Genomic DNA, 18758 nt, shown 5'->3' with positions numbered 1-18758 from the left:
ATGTTGGAACTTATATATATTTTAAGAATGATGTAAGTAATAAAACTTCATAGAATAATATTTTTTGCTTATCTTTTTTAGCTGGATTTTCCTTAGCAAATGTGTCATGTTGTCCAATGCGGCTGCTGTTTGGTTTGCGGACTTGGTAATCGTTTTCGGTAAAAATAATTTTTTATTTTATTAGATCTTATTTTAGAACTTGGTGGTATTTTTGAAGGTTTGGAATCTGTCATTTGTTGACAAGGTGAACAACATAGAGAACTGCCTTCAGATAAATAATTAGGAGGTATTAGGAGCATCATTGGTATTACGTATGGCTTTGTTGAAGGTTCAGTAGTTGAGGGACTGATTGGTGAGGGAGTAGTTGGCCTTCCTAAGGATAGGCTAGGTCCTACAACTGAGGCTATAGTGCTTGATTCTTCTGTTGACTCCTCCGCTGTTTCTTCCGTAGATTCCATTGTTGGCAGTTGTGCAGACTCTACTTCAGTAGAAGCTGGACAGATTTTCTTCCGTATTGTTTTTCTTTTTAAATTTTGAAATGGACGAAATCTTAACATTCCTAAAAATAAATTCTTTGTATTTATTATTTTCAGTATAAAGTTCAAATTTGAAATTCAGTTTAATTCAAATGCAAACAAATGTAAATTTGTTCTTTCTCCAGCATCGTGCCTCATATTCTCTGTTCTCTTATTCTCTGTAGCCGTTAACTCATGGTTTTTTAATCCAATAGCACGCAATAAGGCCCTTTTCATAGAAGCTACTGCGTCTAGTTGCAATTACAGGTACCAATTATTGGATTTCAGGACAGCCAAATTAATACTTTACTAATAGTATTGTAGGCAGCGCAACAGCACTACCTAAGTAGAACGCGAAGTGGGCACAATGTTTTTGTTTTTTTTTCGGACCACTTCGTATACAGAGTCAATAATGATTGCAGGACAACCCCCCACTAGCACCCTTCATATCCCCAAACGCATTCTATCAAAATTTTGATATAGCAATTTTGTTCAGCATAGTTGAAAGGTCCAGTAATAATGTCTTTTAGGATATTAACCCTCTCCCCCCCCCCACAGTCCTCAAGGCAAGATCCCTAAGTTATGCTAGTTGCCCATTGTTAATATATACGGTTATTAGAGAATGAGTGGTCATATAAACTTTGGAGGGGATTCATTCAATTGGAGTTATATTGCCCTTTTTAGTCAAATTTGATCGGAGGGAACTAGCCTCCCTCACGCACTCGTTTCCCCAGATACATCCGATCGAAACATTTAGATAGCAATTTTGTTCAAAATAGTTAAAAAATCATATAAAAATACCTCTGAGGTTGTCGCCCCCCCCCCCCAGTGCCGGGATGTGGTGGTTACTAGTTATACCCCGGAGGCATCTAAGGTTTTTGAGAAAGGTATAGTAATTTTGTAATTTTGAATTAGTAATTTTGAGATGGCCATTTTGTTTAAAATAGTCCAAAGATCAAATAAATAAGCCTCCTGGGTTGCCCCTAGAACCCTCAGGGCAATGGCTGTGATTTATGCAAGTTGCCGATTGTTAACGTATAAGGTTTCTGTGGAAGAGGTGGTTGTATATACTTTGGAGGAGGCTCATTCGACTTGTAATCACAAGTTCTAGTTCTCTTTTTAAGAGTCAAAAGTTTTCAGAGGGCGATCAGCGCCCCCGCCTTTCTCGCCGCTTTTCTTCCAAATGCGTAATTGTGCTGCCTAAGTAAGGAGCGAAGTGGGCACAATGTATTATTTTTTTTCTGACCAAGGCATTTTCTACAGAAGGAGTTGTCGTACAAACTTCATAAGGAGCTCATTTGACTGGAAGTTGAAAGTTCTCTTTCCCTTTTTAAAAGTCAAAAATGATTTAAGCGTACCCAGCCCCCATCCCACGACCATCATTTCCCCAAACTTGTCCAATCAAAATTTTGAGATAGTCATTTTGTTCAGCACAGTTAAAAGGTCCAGTACTTATGTCTTTGAGGATGTAAATCCCACAGCCTTCAGGGCAAAGGCTGTAAGTTAGGGAATTCGTCCATCGTTTACTTTAATTAGAAAAATAAATTTTCGAAAAAGAATTTTTTCAAAGAAAATTAATGGTCGTATTAAACGTAAGATAATCTGAAATATAAAAATAATAATTCAAACGCAAAACGACCCAAATTACTATTTAAAGAATAAATGAAACCAAAAACGAACGGCTATAAAATAAAGAATCATAGGAAATAAAAAACATACAACAGGTACTAATGTAAATGAATAAATAATTCTTAAAACGAGTAAAACTTAAATTGAACGTACAAGTCAAGCTTAAAACCAACAAAAATCCCTAAAAGCAGGAGTTTGGTTACTGCCTCCTTCTCTAGCCCTAAAAGTCTAATCCCTACTGCGTCAATGGCGCTATTTATAGCAATTTGATAAATATTTTGTAATTAACTCAAAATTTTGATCGGATCCGTTTGGAGGAAGAGGATTTAAGGGGGTAGGGGGGTTTTAGTTGCCCTCCCATCACTTTTGACTCTTAAAATAGAACTAGAGCTTTCATTTTCCAATCAAATTAGCCAAAAGCTTATATGACCCCTTCCAAAAAAACACATATGCCCTGGGGCATAACATACAACCCTTGCCCCGGATCTAGGGGTTTCGTCAACCCTAGAGGCATTGTTATGTGACCTTTGGGCTATTTTGAACAAATCAGCTCTCAAAATTTCAATCGGATGCATTTCGGGAAAAGAGGACGTAGTGGGAGGGCTAGTTGCCCTCCGATCGTTTTTGAATCTTAAAAAGGGAACTAGAACTTTCAATTTCCAATCCAATTAGCCTCCTCCAAAGTTTATACGACCACCCCTTTCATAAAAACCTTATATGCCCCCTTGGGCTATAACTAGCAACCCATACCTCCTGGACCCTTCGGGGTTTTATCAACCCCGGAAGCATTGTTAGAGGATGTTTGGAAAATTTTGAACAAAATGACTGTTTCAAAATTTCAACCGGAAGAAATTGGGAAAAAGAGGGCGTTTTTTTTTTTGGGGGGGGGGGGTGGCTTTCTGCCCTCCGATCATTTTTGACTATTAAAAAGGAACTATAACTTTCAATTTTTGCTCAATAGGCCTTCTCCATAGACTATACGACTACCCCTTCCATAAAAACCAAATGCGACCATGCAGCATAAATTATAACCCATGCCCCCGGGCTGAAGGCATTGTTTCAATACCAAAGGCATTTTATATGGTCTTTAGACTATTTTGAACAAAACGGTTATCTCAATAGTTCGGTCGGGTGCATTTGGGGAAAAGAGTGCGTTGGAAACAGCTAGTTGGACTTTGATCATTTTTAAAATATTAAAAGGGAAATAGAACTTTGGATTTATAATCAAATGAGATTCCTCCAAAGTTTGTACGGCCACCTTTCCTATAAAAACTTTCTATGCCTCCAGGGCGTAACTCACAACCCTTGACGCTGGGCTCCGGGGGGGTTGTGTTAACCCTGGAGGCATTGTTATATGATACATGGACTATTTTGAACAAAATGACTATCTCAAAATTTTGATGTGATGCATTTCGGGAAAATAGGTCTTGGGTGGGGGGGGGGGGGAGGTCCTGTTGCACTCCAATCACTTTTGACTTTTAAAATGAAGAACTGGCACTTTCAATTTCCAATCAAACGAGCCTCCTTCAAAGTTTATACGATCATCCCTTCCATAGAAACCTCATATGCCCCTTTTATACTAAATGAACTTTGATTTATTTTAAACAAAATGGCTTTCTAAGAAAACTCGATCGATTGCATTTGGATAAGATAGGATGCGTGAGGGGGACAGTTTTTGAATCAAAAGGGAACTAGAACTTTCACTTTCCTATCAAATCACCCCCCTCCGAAATTTATACGGTCATCCCTTCCATAGGAACCTTATATGCCCCTTGGGCATAACTTCTAACATTTGCCCCCAGGCTCTAGGAGGGGTGTTTAGACCCAGAAATTTTGTTATCTGATCTTAGGACTATTTTGAACAAAATGGCCATCTCAAAATTTTAGATTGGATGCATTTTGGGAAAAGAGGATGTGGGCGGGGTTCTAATTGCCTTGTGATCACTTTGACTCTAAAAAAAGAACCAGAACTTTCAGTTTCCAATCAAATGAGCCCCCTCAACAGTTTATAAGACCACCCCTTCCATAAGAACTATGTATGCCCCCGGTGCATAATTTTCAACACTTGCTCCCGGGTTCTGGGGGCATAAACCCGGCCTTTACCATAGGCAACGCTATAGCGTTGATTCCGATATAGTATACGTTATTGGGCCTTTCAAAGAACATTGAGGAGAGTGTTGAGGGTGTGTTTCAGTTGAAAATCGAAACACGTTAAGTGCATACGGATTGTCAAAAAGGCATAACTCAGGAATAAGTGAGTATATTAATTTGGAACTTTCAGGAAATGATCAATTAATAAAAAAGGTAATATTTGCACACTACTACTATTACTATTGCTACAACTATCACTACTAGCACCGCTGTCACTGCTACTACTACTACTACTACCAATACAACGGCTTCTTCGGTAGCGAGTACTACCAAGGCTGAGGACATTGAAATGAACATCTCCGGAAATGCTGAGGGGAAAGTTGAACTAAATTAAAATATGCTATGTCCATGTAGATTGTGAAAAGAACGTATTAGCAATATCTTTGGAACGGCTTATTGTATCAAGATGAAACTTCCGGGGCATCACAGGGGGGATATTCAACTGACCAAAAGGCAACATAAATGAACTACTGCTACTACTACCACTACAACTAATCTTTTGAAATGAGTACTAGCAAGGATGAGGGTATTGAAGTGTAAATTTGAGGAAATGTTTAGGGGAAAGTATAACTAAATCAAAAAATACCATGTGGATACAGATTGTCAAAAGGGTTTGTCAGCAATATCTTTGGAACAGCTTACCTTATCAAGCTAAAACTTCGGGGACATGATGAGGGCAACTACTACTAACACTAGTACTTTAAATACCAAGGGCATGAGGTTTGGAGGTGGATGGAGTTCGTCCGGAATTAGGCAGACTATGTCTGCTGACCACGTGCCTCTGGATATTCGGGATATTCGAGGCTGCCCATGTTGCATGCATGCAGGCTCAACCTGATGAGGTGGGTGGAGCCCACCCCAGAGAATTTCAGTGTCTAGGCAAGTCCTAGCTTTAATTAGATTCTAGACCTAGAGTCGGTTGGGCCTGCAGCCCTCCACCCGAAAATTTTACCGCAACGAAAAAAGATAATACTGCCTCGGATGACCTACCCCTCTTTTATCTTCCACAACCTCAGCATGTACCTGGACCGATTTCAGACCATCGAATGAACCTTCTTGACCAAGGTGAAATACGCGTCGCCACCTGGAACATACTCAAACTCAACTTTCCTGGAGCTAAATCAATGCTTGCCTTCGAGCCAAAACGCTTCAATGTAGCTGTGGTTGGGCTTACGGAAACCCGCCTTGTCGGAAGAGAGTCCAAGGATATTGGTGAAGGATATCACCTGATTTGGTCTGGTGACCCAAAAGCAAGACCAATGGTGTAGGCTTCGTGCTAAACGCCAGATCCAAGAGATGCCTTCTCTCCTATAAACAAAGTTCAGATAGAATACGGATGGCCCAGCTCCAGCACAAGCATGGAAAGTGGACAATTAATGTATGCTATGCTCCCACCAATCCGAGTCCTGCGGAAGTAAAGGATCAGTTCTACACAGAGCTCTCAGCGACCCTGTCTAAAGTCCCACCCCACGACATTGTCACTCTACTGGGAGACCTTAACGCGACGGTAAATGACAGGTAGGGCGTGTGGAGAAATGTTCTCGTCCCTGTGACCTAAATTTGCTACATTAAATGTTCTTATAATTACAACGAATTGGAAACATAATAGCATATTAAACTTTTCACCAAGACAATAAACTTTGAAAAAAGTTTAAAGGTGGAAAGGAGTCTGAGGAAGGTAATACTTTAATTATTCGATCATAAAGGTTAAAAATGCTTATGGTGCCCAAGGCTCCCTGGGGAAGGGCAGAGGAAAACCGGCAAAAAGTTTTCAGGGATGGTTAGGATTTTGGGCCGAAAAAATTCCTGAATAAAAACGTTTCTGTATATTACAAAATCAATCCCTGTTTATGCCCTTTTGAGTATTCTAAGGATAAGAACTTTCTAATCCTAATCTTATCTAAGATTAGAATTAAAAGTCCTCTTTCATGTGGGCATCTTTCTTATGTGTAGGCTGAAAAATATTTGGGGACTTTGAGGAAGCTTTAACTTCGTTATAAGCTAGGGAAATTTTGGATTGTGGCCTTTTTTTAGCCCAAACATATCATGTTTCTATGCAGAGCATCAACGATTCGAATTAATAGGGGGTTTTACTCAAAAGGACAGTGGGTACTTGCTTTTACTTATAAGTGTGAAGGTTTTTTTAATTATTTGCTCAAAAACGTATGGTTATTTTGGGAATTGTATTATACCAGCCCCGCTCACCTTATGCCTAAATTTTATCTCAAGATTTAGCTTGATGCATGCTACAGCACCTTGTGTCTTTATATTTAAAAATAGTTCTTGAGAATATCAAAAATTCTTGAGAATCAAGGGAAATTGGATTAAGACTATACTCAATTTTAGAAATTTGAACAGTTTCGAATAAATATAATAGGATTTACATGTCCCTCGTAGTAAATAATGTCTCTTTCCTAGTTTGTACTCACGATAAATGTGGAATTAGCAAAATACCTTACCTATAGGTTGGAATAATTCGTCCAATGACTTGTTTTCCTCCTTAGCCTTGCATTGCTCGTCTCTTTGGCTAAGTTCTTCATCATTGAATTCAGAGGTTTTCTGTAGAGTCAGTTGGAAAACAAAGTATAAACTCTAGAGAAAAATTTGTGTAACATGTATCTGGTGAAATTTGTTCTGCAATTATGATTACTATTAACAGGTTAAAAGACAATTTTTCATGAGCTCTCTAGTGGGAACCACTTGTCCCAAAAGATTTATGTGAATGCCGTGTTCCAGTTAATAAAACTCGCTAGCCAAAAATTCACGATGGAGGGGACAATCAATTTTACCTACTGGCTTGTGGCTTGTATGAGTAAAATCGGGGTTCTGGTTAAACCAAGGAACGCCCTGAGGGTATAGGCCTATATTTTAGGTATTACTCAAGGCCGTTGAAAAGTATTACCCATGTAGAGATAGATCAGTGTATATCAAAAGCTCAGAAGCCAAAATGCGAATAATCCAAAAAAAGTGAGGTTCATGTACGATATGCTGCTACTGTTTAGTAGTTCCGTTGCACGAAACTCCCCGCACTTTTTTTTTTTTTTTTTTTTTTTTTTTTTTTTTTTTTTTGGTTTGTATTAAAGATGTTCTAAGACTCTTATTTTCCTATGTGATGTTTTTACTTAAAAGTGATTGGGCTTTATTAATAGCTATCTGAGGAGGAAAAGAAAACAAAACAAAGATGCCGTATTTGCAGAATATTGTAGTTCAAGCATCTTATCTTGTTTTTAAGCCAATAGATTTTCCTCGCTATTCAAGCCAGGGGACGGTAGGTTTCCTACATAGAGGTTTCAGGCAAGGCGGTTGTAATAGTGTGCTTCTTGTTGTGATTTAATACTATTTTCAGGGGTTATGGGCTATTAAATTCCTTAGTATTGGACGTGATCGTCTCTTACTAGGTTGCTAGCTACAGCTGTGATCCGGATATCTTAGTTCAAGCTACTTTTCTTGTTATTCAAGCTAAAATGTTTTTTGTGTTGTTCAAGCCAAGAGACTGTAAGTTTCCTATATATGAGTTTCAGACAAGGCGGCTCTAATAAAGTATTTTGTGTTTCGATCTAACTCTATTTTTAGGAGTGATGGGTTATTGTTTTTCTTAGTATGGGACGTGATCGTCTCTTAGAAAGTTGCTAGCTGTCGCTGCAACCCGGATTAGCTTCCACTACAGTTCTGTTTATAAAGAACTATACCGACCCTCTATGTAATTAATTAAAAAAAAACTTTTTCCACAAAGTAGTTTTTTTCAAAAAAAGTAAAGAACTCCGTTAAACCAAAAATGAAAGAAAATAGAATCAATCTACCAAGCATGCAGCTACCACAAATCAGTATCAATAAATAAATGAAACCCAAAACAAAAAGCAAATAAAATAAATAACAGAGTCAAACTCAAAACGAGCAGAAATTAATATGAGTAGGGTTCTAAACTCCATGCTTTCTAAAAGCCAGAATGTAATTTGTACTTTATTGAAAAAATTAAAATGAATTTACTCAAAAAGTGTGCATTTTCAGTTTAATATACATATGCTGATATTTATTCCCTAAAATTTTAAGTAATTTTCGATTTCTTAAAGTTATAAAAGTGAAAACATTTAAAAGAATTTTTTAAAGAATGGTGGGCGTGAGAGGGGATTAGTTGTCCTCCATTCACTTTCAACTATTGAAAAGGGCACTAGCCCTTTCAATTTCATATTGAATGATCCCTTTTTGAAGTTTCTAAAACAACACTTTCTACAAAAACCTTATATGCCCCCAGACCATAACTTACAACCCTTCCCCTGATGGGTGGGGGGGGGGGGGGGGTTGTCATCCTCAAAGACCTAATTTCCAGAACTTTAACTTACGTTGGAAAAAATTGTTATCTCAAAATTTTTATTGGATGTGTTTTGGGAAATGGTGGGCTTAAGTGGGGGTTTGTTGCCCTTCAATCACTCTTGACTATTAAACAGAACACTAGCTCTCTCAATTTCCAATCGAATGAGCCCTTTTTTAAGTTTCTATAACACCGCCTTCGGTGAAAAACTTATATACCCCCAGGGCATAATTTACAACCCTTTCCCTGAGGGCTGTGGGGGAATTGTCATCCTTAAGGACCTAATTTCTTTAACTCTCAACTACGTTGAAAAAAAAGGTTATCTCAAAATTTTGATTGGATGTGCTAGGGGAAATGATTGGCGTGAGAGTGGGGTTAGTTGCCCTCCAATCACTTCCTACTATTAAAAAGAGCACTATCCCTTTCAATTTCCAATCGAATGAGTCCTTTTTGAAGTTTCTACGAGAACGCTTTCTATAAAAACCTTATATGCCACAAGGGCATAACTTACAACCCTTGCCCTGATGGGTGTGTGTGTGTGGGGGGGGGGGGTTATCATCCTCTGAGACCTAATTTCCAAAACTTTCAGTTGCATTGAAGAAAATGAATATCTCAAAATTTTGATTGCATGTGTTTGGGGAAATGGTGGGTGTGAGAGGAGGGTTAGTTGCCCTCCAATCACTTTTAACTATTAAAAAGGCCACTAGCTCTTTGAATTTCCAATTGAATGAGCCCTTTTTGAAGTTTCTACGACAACGCCTGATATAAAAACCTGATATAAAAACCTGATATAAATAACTTACTACCCTTGCCCTGAGTGGTGTGAGGGGTTTGTCATCCTCAAAGACATAATTTACAGAATTTTAACTACCTTGAACAAAATGGCTGTCTCAAAACTATTATTGGATGTGTTTGAGAAAATGGTGGGCGTGACAGAGGGGGGGGTTAGTTGCCCTCCAATCACTCTCGACTATTAAAAAGGGTACTAGCCCTTTCAATTTCCAATCAAATGAGTCCTTTTTGAAGTTTCTACGACAACACTTTCTATAAAAACCTTATATGCTCCCAGGGCATAATTTACAACCCTTGCCCTAGGGGCTCTGAGGGGTTCATCATCCTCAAAGACCTAATTTCCAAAACTTTCAACTGCGTAGAACAAAATGGATATCTAAAAATTTTGATAGCATGTGTTTGGAGAAATGGTGGGCGTGATAGGGGGGTTAGTTGCCCTCCAATTACTTTCAACTAATAAAAAGGGCTCTAGCCATGTCAATTTGTAAATGAATGAGCCCTTTTCGAAGTTTTTACGACAACGCCTTCTATAAAAATCTTATATGCCCCCAGGGCATAACTTAGAACCCTCGTCCCCTCGCTAACCGATAACTTCACTTAAAAAAATTACTGTCCCATATCTTGAGCAATAAGGGAAATCCCTTTTTTCATGGGAAGCAATGATGTCCCCCTTTTTTGTTCTCCTGTTTCTTCTTCTTCACTGTTTATTTATTTATTTTTACAATAAAGAACGAACTTTAACCTATGATACTTACTGAAAGGTATTTATGGGTGTGTGGAGCAGTTTTCCGGGTTGGATTTTTCAAAAAGGCATAATAGTTATATATTTGTTTACATTTTGTAAACTTTAGGACATGCTAACCGAGCCCTAACTACTTATAATGACTGGGGGTTGGCAGGGGGTAGAATGACCTTCCCCCCAACTTTTTTGCCCTTCCCCCCTAGATTTTTGAAAATATCTTCTTCTTCTTTTTTTTTTGGGGGGGGGGTATGTTCATTTAATAAAGCCATTATTGTGATTTTTGTTAAAAATTAAAACCAAAAATGTATCCCCGAGATTTTGAATAATACCCCTACCCCTCTTTCCCTTAAATTTTCATGAATTGACGCCATTATGAGAAATTGTTCTTATTATTATTCATTCTGTTCAGGCCTGTAAGCAGGAATTTATTCCTGGGAAAGGCCGCATTTGTATAAACAATAAAATCTACAGAATCACAAGGCATAATGAAACAAATCCTGAATCATCATAAGGTTTTGGGTGATTTAAAGAGTCTTTAACCCCCCCCCCTTCCTTGCGCATGTCCTTGAACTCTCTCAAATCGAAGCAATCTTTTTTTGAGGTGAATATTTACTATGACTTTACACCAATGCACATCATTAGTAATACTATGTTGTGAATCTTGTGATCATGGTCTTGGGAAAGAGTGATCCTATTGGCTTAATGATTAGTTTTGTGAAATGGTGGGCATGGGAGGGGGCATTGCGTAAGGTGTGCACCGTCATTAAGTTATTCCCAATAAATCCATGTATGACTACACCATTCTAAATAAATCTATGAAGTCACACATGATGGCGTCATCCTGTAGTACACCTGGTCACGGAAACATGGCATCGCGGGGACCGGTAGAAACAGAGACCGGTAGAAACAGGGGCCGATTGTATTGTGCAGGTGCGACGGCTTGAAGGACTAGTAGCTCCACTTATACACCCCCTATCTAACGCACGGAAATCCTGTGATAATCCCCTATCTGACTCACAGAGTCTAGACCTCTCCCCCCCTCCACTACTCCTAGCATACGTGCATCCCCAGGCCTATCCTCAGGGGCTGCGTGGGTCATGTTAGATCTAAAGGTATAGTTTCGGAACTTTTCAACTATGGTAAACAAAATATTCATCTCCAACTTTGATAGAACAATTTTTGGGGAAAAAAGAGACGTGGGAGGGGGGCTAGTAGCCGTCCGATATGTTTGGTAAAAAAAAAGAGACATCAGAAATTTAATTTCTTTCAATTGTCTAGTACCGTTGGTCTAGTCTTTCAATGGTCTAGTACCGCTAGTTCTCAATGGTCTAGTACCGTTGGTTCGATACGATCGCCACTGGAAAAAAAAACAAACAAATTAACACGCATCCGTGATTTTTCCTCTGGCAAATAATACAAAATTCAACACTTTTGCAGATAGGGGTTTGAAACCTCTACAGTAGGGTTCTCTGATACGCCGAATCTAATGGTTTGATTTTAATTAAAATTCTTTGAATTTTAGTGGGAGTTTCTACCCTCTTTCGGGAAATAGGCAAATTTTCGAAGTTTCTTAGCCTTTTATGGCTAATACGAAGCTTAATGAATCTTATATATTTGGAATCAACATAATAAGCCGATGATATCATAATTCTGTGTCTAGAGTTTCAGTTACTATTGAGCTGTGTCGCTCCATTCTTACAGTTCGTTACCACAAACTTGAAATACGTTAGCACATTATTCCAAAAACTTAAAGAATAGGATGTTATTTGCGCTTATTAGGTATCTCATTACGAATAAGAGAATTTGGAGAATTATTGGAGTTTCGATTATATATTGGAAGTAAAGATTAAAATCATTAGACAATTCTCAGAGTATACGACCCACTCCCCCTTACTTCCAACCGACTTCAATTATCAAACTACAATCGATTTAATCTATATAGTTACATTACAAATCCTTTTATAAAAAGCATTAAGTCCTATTTTGTTTTTTAAAGATTACTTTTTTCATTTAGAAAATTATACTTAATCTATACCTACCTTCATATTTTTCAATGAATCCATTTCTGTTCTATTTGAAGATGAATATGGTGCATTCATATCCACCATTCACTCCACTTTCAAAGGTTTTACTACTACTTCTACTATTACTAACAACTCACCTCAGCACCGAACCGCCTGAGGCCAACACAGATGCGCACGCTCCTCCCTCATCCCAATCTATTCAAAGCCTCCCTTTTTACAGCCTCCCACGAAGTTCCCATTTCATTTAAATCTTTCTTTATGATGTAGTCCCACCCCAGACGAGGACGACCTGCTTTCCGTTTAGCCCTGGACGGTTGTCCGAAAAGAAAAATCTTCGGTAATCTGTAATCGTTCGATAAAATAAAAGTTCAAAATAGGGATTAAATCCTTTTTAATAGACAGTGTATAGAAAATTCACAAAATATACCAGATATTTCGGTCACATATACAGTGACCGTCATCAGTAGTAAGACTAAACTAAAACAAAAGTTTATATTCGAAATCAAATAAAACTACATATTGTTTAAATATCTAATTCTTTTCAAAGCAAAGGCGGAAGCTAGCCTCTTTGACCTTCTTGGATTCGGTTCATTAGCGTTCAATGATATAACATTTGGAAAAAGGTCAACTACATTGGGTGAATTGAACTTTACTCTGTCAGATTTTAATAAATTATCATGGATAGAGTTCAGCCCATATTCACCTGTATCCCGATTCAAAGCAATATTCTTGAATAAGATTTTCCTTATTTCAAGAGTTTCACGAAAATTTTGCCTGAAACCCTGATTCCTAGAAATCAAATAGACATTCTCGAACAAAATAAAATGGTCTGGAAAATTAATAATATGTTCCAAAAGGGCTGAATTAAAACTTTCCGACATAGAATCTTGCTTTAAAGCCGAAGAAATATAATTTTTATCTGGTAATAATCTCATTTCCAAACTCTGTTCAGTACGTCCCACATATGAGCTTTCGCAAGTACATGGGATCTGATAAATCCCACTTTGTTGCCCCAATGAAGTTAGATCCTTCCCAGAATTTAGAAAACTACCCAAAGTATTATTACTCTTTAAAGCTACCCTTAGACAAGTGCTTTGTAAAATTTTTTTAAGTTTTTCAATTACCCCGGGTACATATGGTAAGGAACAAAAAACATCCTTCTCCTGAGTTGTCTCCAAGACTTCCTTAGAAATCTCTAGAAACCTTTTCTTCTTTTTGAAAAAGTCTGGTTAATTAACCATTCTGGATACATGTTGCTTATTAGTATTTTCCTTAGAAAAGACAACTCCTCCTCAACAAATTTTGGAGAGCAAATACTAAAGATCCGATCAGTTATAGAGATGATCAAACCATTTTTTACTTTGCGAGCGTGACTGGAACTATAAGACAAAAATCTAGTGTTATTTGTCGGTTTTCTGTAAATTTTAAAATCCAGACTATTTTGATTTTTCAAAAGAAGAACATCAAGAAAAGGAAGTTTCCCATTCTCTTCCAATTCAAAAGTAAACTTTCAATCCCCCCCCAAACAATTAAGATGTTCAAAAAGTCCTTTTAATTCCTCCTCCCCATAATCCCATACTGAAATAATGCCATCCATATACCGGCCCCAGAAAATATGTTTTAAAAAATATGAATCTAACGCAATTGTTTCAATATTCTCCACAAAAATATTAGCTAATAAAGGGGATAAAGGGGCCCCCATAGGTAAACCATTTATTTGTTCGAAATACTCCCCTCTGAATTGAAAAAAATTTATAAAAAACTCCCCTCTGAAAAACTAAATTATATGGACTTCCCAAAATTCATAAGCCTAACCTACCATTACGACCAATTGTGTCAAGTACAAGGTCACCAACAAGTGTTTTGAGCAAATGGTTGGTGTCAATCTGTAAACCACTTTCGTCTACACAAATTTCGTATATTAAGAATTCTTCGAATTTGGTTGAAAAACTAAAAAAAGTAGAAATTTCTTCGAGTTCTTTGCTTTCCAGCTTCGACATTGTATGAATGTACTCAAATACGAATTATAAGGTAGCCGAAATTATTCTTTACAAAAAGCTGTTGTAAGCTAGCGACTTTATCAGTGAAAAAGTCGACCCGGATGCGTCTTAAGAATTTTATTTAGCGCGGCTTCAAGCCAAGTTTTCTTAGCTTGTTTATATTTCATGAGAGTATTTCAAAAAGGTAAGTGGTTTACATATGGGGATTTCTTTATCACCTATATTAGCTAATATTTTTGTGGAGAATATTGAAACAATTGCGTTAGATTCATATTTTTTTAAACATATTTTCTCGGGCCGGTATATGGATGACATCATTTCAGTATGGGATTATGGGGAGGAGGAATTAAAAAGATTGTTGGAACATCTTAATTGTTTGGGGGGGGGATTTAAAGTTTACTGTTGAATTGGAAGAGAATGGGAAACTTCCTTTTCTTGATGTTCTTCTTTTGAAAAATCAAAATAATCTGGATTTTAAAATTTACAGAAAACCGGCAAATAACAAGAGATTTTTGTCTTATAGTTCCCGTCATGCACACAAAGTAAGAATTGGCTTGATCATTTCTTTAACTGATCGGATCTTTAGTATTTGCTCTCCAAAATTTGTTGAGGAGGACTTTTCTTTTCTAGGAAAAGTACTAATAGGAAAAATGCATCCAGAATGGCTGATTAACCAGACTTTTTCAAAAAGAAGAAAAAGGTTTCTAGAGATTTCTAAGGAAGTCTTGGAGACAACTTGGGAGAAGGATGTTTTTTGTTCCTTACCATATGTACCCGGGCTAAGTGAAAAACTTAAAAGAATTTTACAAAGCAATGGTCTAAGGGTAGCTTTAAAGAGTAATAATACTTTGGGTAGTTTTCTAAATTCTAGGAAGGATCTAACTTCATTGGGGCAGCAAAGTGGGGTTTATCAGATCCCACGTACTTGCGGAAGCTCATATGTGAGACGTACTAACCAGAGTTTGGAAATGAGATTATTACAACATAAAGATTCTATTTCTTCGGCTTTAAAGCAATATTCTAAGTCTGAAGAATTTACTTCAGCCCTTTCAGAACATATTTTTAATTTTACAGACCATTTTATTTTGTTCGAGAATGTCTCTTTGATTTCTAGGGATCGGGGTTTAAAGCAAAATTTTCTTGAAACTCTTGAAGTAAAGAAAATCTTATTCAAGAATATTGCTTTGAATCGGGATACAGGTGAATATGGGCTGAACTCTAACCATGATAATTTATTAAAATCTGACAGAGTAAAGTTCAACTCACCCAATGTAGTTGACCCTTTTCCAAATGTTACATCATTGAACGCTAATGAACCGAATCCAAGAAGGTCAAAGAGGCTGGCTTCCGCCTTTGCTTTGAAAAGAATTAGAGATTTAAACAATAGGCTATGTAGTTTTATTTGATTTCGTATATAAACTTTTGTTTTAAATTGTTTTAGTTTTTTTTTACTACTGATAACAGTCACTGTATATGTAAGCGAAATATCTGGTATTTCTTGTGAATTTTCTATGCACTGTCCAACAAAGAAGATTTTATCCAAATTTTGAACTTTTATTTTATCGTCATGGAAAGGCAGTGTGGTCTCCGAAATTATCTATATAATCGTTCATCCGCAAAACGTACCCTAGCCACCTCAACCTCTCTTTCATTGTAGCCGTAGAGAGCGGTATTAACCACATTTTTCTTACAGCCTATTTTTTGAAATACGGTCACTCAGCCGGGTACCCAGAACAATCCTTAAGCAATTTCTCTGGAAAACATCTAGCAAATCTTCATCCGCTTTTCGGAGCGCCCATGCTTCAGAGCCATATTTGACAACTGTCGTCACTGTGGCTTCTAATATTCTAATCTTGGTTTGCAGGGTCTAACAGAAGAAAATCTGATTTAGAACTGGCAGATTATAGAAAATAAAAAACATAAATATGAAGACAAAAATTTGACTTGAGCAAATGTTGTGAAATAGGAAATATAGAACATTTTTGCAATTTTAAGATTATCTAGGTTCGCCTATAATCTTGATGATAACGCTCTCGGGTCTATATCAGATATGGATATATGGTGGGACATCGGAAGTTTCAAAGGTTTGGATATTTGCATAAATGCCAATCTGGAACATATTAGGAACTGTACTGAATCACTATTTTGCTTCTTTTTTTCTTTTTAATTAGCTTCTTGTATGATTTATTGGATTGAATCATGAATCTAGGGGCTATATCGTGAAAAATCACTAGATTTAGGAAAAACACTGGTTTTAGAAAAAGAATACTATAAAACACTAGCTAGAGGAAAAGCACTAGGCAGCATACAAAATCACTAGAAATGCTGATAAATCACTAGAGGTGGCAACCCTGTATATACCGTCTACTGGCCGAAATGTAATTTGGTATGTCTTGTCAGGATGACAATTGATGCTTGGTACCCAAGTGTTCTTATTTCAAATTCATAAAATAGTTCTTAAATACGCATTTCAAGTCCTTTATCAGAACTGTATTCAAATATATATTTGAAAAACGGGGAAAATATTTAAATACGTATCCTAAACACAAATATGTATTTGCATCGATTTATAGCTCCATAATTTGCCCAGGGTACTCCAGGATTGGAGTAATGAAATGGTAGTAGGTATAGCTAAGGCTGAAAGATCATTTAGGTGCTATGGACCAGAACCTTTTATTCCAGCCTCTCATGGCTACTTGAAGGCGGCCGCCAGAAGCTAGAGTTTTGCAAGGGCGGAAAAAAACTGGTATTGGATGGACGGATAGAGTGAAACAAAGGAATGGCCCCCTAAGATTATCCCCATCCTGACTAAAGTCATCCTGTGACTGAAAAGGTCTGGCACAAAATGGTCACAGAAGTCATAATAGGAATCAGGAATTTGGAAAAGAATCTATCTCGAATTAGGGGAAGAGTTTCCAATACACTCAAAGTATTAGATGGCCACCATTAAAACAAAAGTAATCTTCTAGCGAAAATGCCAGCTGGGATAGAGGCATTGCTTGCGACTTCTTACAATAATAATTTCCCGCTGAATGGTATTGTAAGAGAAGGAGAGATCCAACAGCAGAAACAAACTCACAGTAAGGTTGGGAAACTAAATGCATCAATATGTCCCTCAACTGCAAGTTCAGCAAAGTGTCTTTTGGGCTTGGGAGGTAAGGGCTCTTTGAGGTCTAAGCGTCAATTCAGCTTTTTGTGTCCGTCGTAACATTAAATCAAAACCAATTAAAATCCTAAAACTTTGTTTTTAAAATGTGTTTACATTTATTGACGTCACAGGAGATGTATTTTCTTTAAACTAAAAAGTAACTATACTCCTAAGACCTTGCTTCCGCAGAGATATTAGATATAATTTTATAAATTTTATTTATGAAAATTTAAGATGAATGACGTCGGCTTACATTCGTTGTCATTTTTAAACAAGATCAATTAGCCGTCTAAATACAAATTAAACCGTCAGCGCCGATGACGGTTTAGTGGAGATCATTGCTGAAATATCTTTTTCGATTTTTTGTTTTGTCTCCACTGGCTCCAACCACCCTCGTTTTGTTTCTATTATTTTTTCTTATTTCCTTTTTTTCGATTTTTACGAACTCCTTTATTTCAAGGACAGTTTAAGGTATTAAGTTGAAACTTTTAAAGAGTGCTTAAAAGGGGAGTGGATACTAAGTTGTGGCTTGAGGAAAAGAGCAGAGCTAAATGAAAAGACACTATATTCATCCAGGGTATCGAAATACCAAACCTACGATATCTCAAGGAAGGAAATTAACGGCTGAAGCAATCCAGTTGACTATTCAAGACCTCCTTATATAGGTGGGGGGTCAAACAAATTTTAAATTGTGACTTGGAAGAACCAAGGGAGCTTATCAAGGACAATAGATTCTTGAAAAAAATATGATTCTATTGGTTTTAATAAAAACTAGGATATACTGTAGTAAACTTCTGAAAATCTTGCCAGGTATGTCAGTAAGACAATATTAATAAATTAAGCAAAATTTTAAATTTAGGACAATAGAGCTAACCATAATGTGTCAAATTATCCGGGACAATCAAAATATGAATTGTTGGTTGAGCTACTACAGAACATCCAAGAACTCAAGTTAGTATTCTTGAGTTCATGAGTTCTATTTTTCGTAAGACCTCTAAATTTTTAATTCCCTCTTATCTGCACAGTTCAAAAACATTCTTTGCTTTAAAAGTATGTAAATCTAACAGCAAATATGCCATTGAAAGCCCCTTTTGTTTACCAGTTTTGAAATACTGAAAGATTAACATTACTAAATATTTTCCTACCATAAGACTGATAATAGCTTTCATCGTCTAGGAATTACTACTGATTTTGTCAAGTATGGCCAATTTTTTTACTGACACATGTCTGTAATATTTTATTACCTTTAACGCTTCAGCTGTTTGGAATCAAGTTATTGCGATAGCTCTATATTAATTCAAGAATTGTCTTTCCTTGGTAACAGCGGAGCAACCAAATATCATCAGAGGCAACGTTATAGCGTTGCCTATATTAAAGGATATAAGGCTTAAATTTTTGTATTATTATTATATTTTCCCAGGGGTATTTCCTATGGAAGGAATGGTCGT

At 36.9% G+C, this 18758-nt stretch overlaps 1 protein-coding gene across 1 annotated transcript; it reads right to left on the bottom strand.

Annotated features, from left to right (window-relative positions):
* On the bottom strand, positions 1 to 18506 carry LOC148956541 (uncharacterized). Its single transcript, XM_089085945.1, has 3 exons — positions 18456 to 18506; positions 6755 to 6887; positions 1 to 559 (listed from the first exon to the last, which is right to left on the bottom strand). The coding sequence occupies exons 1-3, from the start codon at positions 18477 to 18479 to the stop codon at positions 105 to 107; spliced, it is 612 nt and encodes a 203-aa protein (XP_088942071.1). The 5' UTR covers positions 18480 to 18506; the 3' UTR covers positions 1 to 104.
* Between the last annotated feature and the right edge of the window lie 252 nt (positions 18507 to 18758).

The sequence above is a fragment of the Artemia sp. Qi Xiang Cuo genome, chromosome 1 (assembly GCF_049724085.1).
Source record: "Artemia sp. Qi Xiang Cuo chromosome 1, ASM4972408v1, whole genome shotgun sequence".
Lineage (NCBI taxonomy): Eukaryota > Metazoa > Arthropoda > Branchiopoda > Anostraca > Artemiidae > Artemia > Artemia sp. Qi Xiang Cuo.
Note: the sequence above shows the minus strand (reverse complement) of the source record. Positions and strands in the feature narration are given on the sequence as shown.